The following is a 6,000-nucleotide window of genomic DNA, read 5'->3' as shown; positions in this document are numbered from 1 at the left end:
TTGCACTTGGCTTCGCTTAAGAGCTTAACGACGTTAAAGATCCCCAGGTGGTCGAAATTACTCCGTAGCCCTCCACTACGGCTCCTCTTTCTCTCTTTACACTTTCATTCCCACCTTCCTCCCTTCCCTTACGGCGCGGTTCGGGTGTCCACAGAGCAAGTGTGACAGTTACTGCGCCTTTCCCTTCCTGTGAACCAATTTAACTTATTTAAAACCTTTCCTCCTCCTTCTCGTTTTCCTCTTCTGCCTACCTCTTCTCTTCTTCATCTATCTTACGTGTTTGTGTACTCGTTATGATTTCATTACTGTCTTTTTTTATGGCTGCGTCGTTATTGCCTATTGCGACGTCCTTACCGGGGAAGTTATGTTGACGTCACGACCTATTGCGACGTCTCGCTGACACATCTCGCGGAATATTGCGGACACATCTCGCAGACGCAAGACATTCACCATGAGCCACAAAAGCCGACCATACGGGTAACGTTCCCCGCCGGGGTGGTGCAGTGGTAAGACGCCCGACTACTGTGCCGGAGTTCCCGGGTTCGAACCCGACCACGGCGGCTGCGTTTCGATGGAGGCGAAACGAAGAGGCGTCGTGTGCTGTGCGATGTCAGCGCACGTTAAAGATCCCCAGGTGGTCGAAATTACTCCGTAGCCCTCCACTACGGCTCCTCTTTCTCTCTTTCCACTTTCATTCCCACCTTCCTCCCTTCCCTTACGGCGCGGTTCGGGTGTCCACAGAGCAAGTGTGACAGTTACCGCGCCTTTCCCTTCCTGTGAACCAATTAAAAAAAATTAAAAATTACGGGTAACGTTAATATCTCGTGGCAAAGCTAAGCCGATTATGTGCCAAAGAAATGATGGCTCTTAATTGTTTACAGCTACCTAACTATTCCAAAAGATTAAAGGGCAAATGAGGCGCTCGTTGTGATACAATTAAAGGAACCAACAGTCTATGACTACAAAGCAAACGTATGAGGCTATTTTGTTTTCAGTGTTTTGTAGTTGATCTTGGCCAGAATTAGTTCTGTGATGATTTTAGGAAAAAGGAATATAAACGCAAAGCCATCGGAGCGTTTTTTTTTTTTTTTTTTTTTTTTTTGTACGCAAACTTGCCATAAAGCATATTATATAAACTCATGTAAGTGGTTTTCCGTGAGGAACCGGAGCAGGCTCCCGCTCTTAGCGTTGTCGGTGAGCCATTTAGAAAAGTCATCTTCCCTTGTTGTGGTTAGACCCACTTCGCGCAGAATCTTTGTCCTTGATTCCCTTGTCCCTGCACAAGTTCATAGCAGGTGGCGAACATCCACTTCTGCAGCTGGTGTGGAACACTTTGGGCATGTGGTTGGTCCAATTTCAGCTTGCGATTCCCATCGGCATTTTACCGACGGGGTAAGGGCCGCCCCAGCTCTTATCCTTCTAAGGGAAACCTCCTCCAATCTCGTTAAGTTACGAGGGAGTGGGAATGTACACGGGGGAATGAGGGCACGTGTACTTTTCCTTAAAGAGGATGCTAAAATGGAAACAGCGGAGCGGGCATCGAAAGGGAGCCTGGTGGGGGGCGCATTAGTGTGTGGAACTTCGTGTGTGAGGTGGTCAACTTTTCTCTGCTCAGCGTTCTCAGCATTGTCTTGTGTCCAATGTATCTGGATGCTTATCTTTGTTTTTTTATTGAGTGCGTGGATTTCCTGGGTAACAAATAGCGTCTTCGTCACTTTCTTTAGTTGTTTTATGGCGGCTAAGGAGTCTGTATAGATGTGGGCTTCTGTTATCGAATCTATTTTATTTATGGCCTCCATAGCATCGCGGATTGCATAGAGTTCCATCACAAGCGGGTCCGGGTATTCTAAAAGATATTCTTTATGTACCTTTAGTTCGCTGTGTGTTGGACTAGTAGCTGCTGTTCTACCGCCATTTTCTATAATTGATGCGTCCGTATATGCAATTAAGGTACCTGGAAGTGCATCAACCAGAGGTCGAGATGCCAGCTTTTCTTTTCCTACCGCTTTGCGTTTATGTTCCTTCTCCCTAGAATCATCACAGGACTAATTCTGGCCAAGATCAACTACAAAACACACACACTCACACAAATAAAAAATAACATCCACATACATCTGCCTTGTACTCGTAGACTGTTGGCTCCTTTATTTCAAAAGAAGCCAACAACCACAAAGTAAGAGCCAAACGCACCTCGGTAGTTTAATAATTTGGCCACTTACAGGCTGACCGGGACACGTACTCTCCGCCCGTACGTGTCCCGAGCAGCTTGCAAGTGGCCAAATTATTAAACTAAAATAAAATAGAAATAAAATTGAAATTAATTTAAAATAACAGGCAGAATTACTGAGCTTTTTTTTCTTTCTTTTCAAACTGTCAAACTATTTTTTCTGTTCTTGTTTTTTTTTCTTTTTGCTTTGTTCCTCCCCTTTTCTCAATTCATATTTTGCAATGGGCGGAAAAATACGCACGACAATCATAAGGAACATTTGTGCCGTTACAGAAAAAGTAGCGCTACTGGGAGCCTCCAAACTTTCCTAACACGTTAGGTTGCTACAAATGCGCAGCCGCGTTCTGAACTATCAGAACCACGCATGCAGCTAACGACATTTCTCGACTATGTTTTTGCCACGTAGCCTTGACTGGTGTCATATCATTTAACTTCTCATTTAGTATCCATCTGCCATTCAAGTTTGAGGCTAATTTCTATAGTATATTTGAAGCGAGGACATATACCTGCACTCGTATGGTGTAGGTTTCCAGCGAGAAATTAAACAGGTACAGCGCTTTCTTTCCCCCATCCCCATCCCCACGACAAAAACAAAAACACAATTAAAGATGTTTTACACTTATCGCGTCTAAGGAATCGTTAAGCGTCCTGTAATTTTGCATGCAAGATGGTCGAAATTAGGATACAGATGAAGTACTACCAATGCTACACGAACGGGTTGGATGTGAGACGCTTTATTCTATTGAACGAGACCACACCAGATCCTTTGAACTGATCGAGAGGTGTCGCCTGCTTTACGGGCTTACGCTGACGGACCGGTTCAGTTCATGTCCATGGCTCTTCTTGCTTTTTTAGCTTCTTGTACCGAATGCACCAACTTGGAATGGTTCATCATGTAAAAGCTTGAAGCGCTCAGACCGAGGGAGGTGCGATGGTCCGGTGGTGAAGCGCGCACTCTGTTGTCAGTCACTAGAATATGCAGTTCTATGCGTCCAGAGATCACGTGCCGTGATAACGTATGGCAAGCACTTGCATTTGGCAAGCACTCACAGATTATGACTAGCAGCTTGCCGGTATCGCTAAAGAGGAAAGTATACAACAGTTGCATCTTACCTGTACTCACCTATGGGGCTGAAACGTGGAGGCTAATCAGGAGAGTTCTACTTAAGTTGAGGACAACCCAGAAGGCTATGGAACGAAAAATGGTAGGGGTAACATTAAGAGATAGAAAGCGTGCAGAGTGGGTCAGAGAAATAACTGAAGTTGCTGAAATTCTAGTGGAAATCAAGAAGAAATGGGCATGGGCAGGACATGTAGGGCGAAGAGGGGATAACCGATGGTCGCTTAGGGTAACAAATTAGATTCCAAGTGAAAGAAAGCGTAGCAGGGAGCGGCTGAAAGTTAGTTGAGCGGATGAGGTTACGAGGTTCGCAGGGGTCAAGTGGATGCAGCTAGCACAGGACCGGGTTAATTGGAGTAATATGAAAGAGGCCATCGCTCTACAGTGGGTATAGTCAGGCTGGCCGTGATGTGATGAATAACAGTGCTTTTTTTTTTGGACGGGAAAGCAGCAGCATATTGAGAATGAGCGAAAAATTGATTGTTACAAATAACAGATATTAGAAAAGGTTGACCTCGATGCCTGTTTAAGTTCTCTTTATTATAAGTCTAAAATTCGTTGCGCTTTACTTCCCACGCTAATACTTTTCAATGTATCTGCTCACCAGGATGTCCTGCCCTTCCTCAAGCATGGATGGCTGCAGCGGAGGTCTTCGCGGAGGCAGCAGGGCGCCTTCGGAGGGCCGCCAGGCGTCCTTTGCTGTGCCGTCGGCTCAGTACGGCTCCCTGGTCCAGGACTCGGCGGCCTCTCGATACGACCAGCAGCGGCGGCAAGAGCTCTTCCTCCTCCGGTACCAGGCCGGAGGACCCCGAGCGGCTTCCCTGGATTCAGTGGACTACCGAGTCCCCCAGCACCCCGCCATTCCACAGCGCGACGACAGAGACGCGCCAGCACTGCCAAGACCCCTGCCTGGTCTGCCTGTACAACTGCCGACCGCACCACAGGCCGGCAGGGGGGACAACGAGCACTTCCTTTCATGTGAGTTCATTCTGTCTCTCTACGCGTACTATTAAAGAAGATATTACGGCACCAGGCAGGACCATGATACATGCAAGTGAAGGGCAGTGTTCTGAGTGTAATTCATATACGACCTGCATTCAGGAGATAACCATGGCGGCGAACTTTTTAGCCTGGATTCCTCGCTGGACCCAATGGAATAGCAGCTCGGCTGAAGTGGCGTAAGACGTTGAACGCCCTATATGCCTATAGTTTCTATAATTCCTATACACCTATAGTTCCGCAACGAAGTATACTTTGTTGGCAAATAATGCGTCTAGAAAACGCCCCGATCGGATCGCATCGTGCTGTCTATAGTGAAAGCGCTATTGCACTGTTTGTGAAATGAGTGCAGATTTCAGGAACACGTCCATAAGGTAAGTCGCTTCGTGTGTCCTGCATTGGAGATAAGGTCGCGCGCTGACGGGGATGTAGGTCGTGTACGTTTCAGCTTCTACAAAAAGTGCTTCTGAACATCTTCCAGTGAAGCAAAGAAATGGAATGAATTACAACCGGAAATAACCGCTTTTTGCTGGGATTAGTACTACCGGCAATAGATTTCGCCAGCACAATTTATTGCTCTAATCGTTTCCTGTTATCAAAAATGCTGACGAGCCCTCAGAAGAGTACTAATATTTTAAATCTATGTCAGTGAGCATATCGCCCTCAAGACTTCGTTTCCAATTTGAAAAAAAAAAAAAAAAAATGCAGTGAGCCTGGCTGAGAACATCGAGTCTAAGAGAGGGTTTTTGAATTAGTAACGAATTTCTCCTGGTGATGTGCGCAGCCATTTGCTTCCAATAGCCAAGCGACGAATCTGAAGCCTCGGAGAGAGAAGCCAGAAGCTCGAAACATTCATAAAAAATCTAGAATATCCTCAGAAACTTCTGATAGGCCTCTCTACACGATGCATGTGGTTCGTTACATGACGTTATGAAGACATTTCACCTAAAGGACTTCATACACAAGGTGTGCCTTTTTCTTGATGTGAAACTTACCGTTCCGTAAAAAAAAAAAAAAAAAAAAAAAGCGCGAGCATTGTTTAAGGCTGCTGAGGCATGGACATCCTAATGAAAATGGCAGATGATATCCAACGATAGAAGCCCGCAGCAGTTTTACAGCACTCTTGCGTCCACCCAACTTACTTAAGAAAAACCAGCTGAAAGCCACTCACGACTTGCAGTCGCCAGGCGACCGTTGGATCGACGACCAAATTGTTGACCGCTGTAAAAAACGGAGTTTCCAGACGGACTTGCGCACCACTAACAGACCTATACAGATTGGTAGCGACCCGTAAATCGTTAGCGAGGGGTGAATATATACCTTGAAGACATATTCTGGATGTAAGCGTGCCGCCGTGTAAGGTCGCTTCATTGTTTCGCAGATAAATGCGTACGGCTAGCTTGTGTACAAGAATCCTAATACCTCGAATATCAATGTTGCACAAGCACGTTCCATATCAGGTGCTGTAAACACAAGCGTGCCAACCCAAACGAACGAGGTACTTACACAACGCTACTACCACGTTAAGAGGTGCTTGGGATTGGGCTAGTTCGAACATGTCATGAGAAATACGTGTTCTCGCTGAAATGGTTTCGTTCTGTTTGAACAATGTCCTCGTCAATGCAAGAATTGCACGTGTTTTTCAAGACCACGA

At 46.0% G+C, this 6,000-nt stretch overlaps 1 protein-coding gene across 1 annotated transcript in view; it reads left to right on the top strand.

Moving 5' to 3' along the window:
* The first annotated feature begins 3,955 nt into the window (after positions 1-3,955).
* Positions 3,956-6,000, top strand: part of LOC146182485 (uncharacterized) — a 56,897-nt gene continuing 54,852 nt past the window's right edge. The window contains exon 1 of the mRNA XM_084575959.1: positions 3,956-4,325. Within this exon, the coding sequence (XP_084432085.1) occupies positions 3,956-4,325 (370 nt within the window). The remainder of the gene's footprint in view (positions 4,326-6,000) is intronic.

This window comes from Amblyomma maculatum, chromosome 8, assembly GCF_055883805.1.
Source record: "Amblyomma maculatum isolate TAMU_Amacu chromosome 8, ASM5588380v1, whole genome shotgun sequence".
NCBI classification, from domain to species: domain Eukaryota; kingdom Metazoa; phylum Arthropoda; class Arachnida; order Ixodida; family Ixodidae; genus Amblyomma; species Amblyomma maculatum.
Note: the sequence above shows the minus strand (reverse complement) of the source record. Positions and strands in the feature narration are given on the sequence as shown.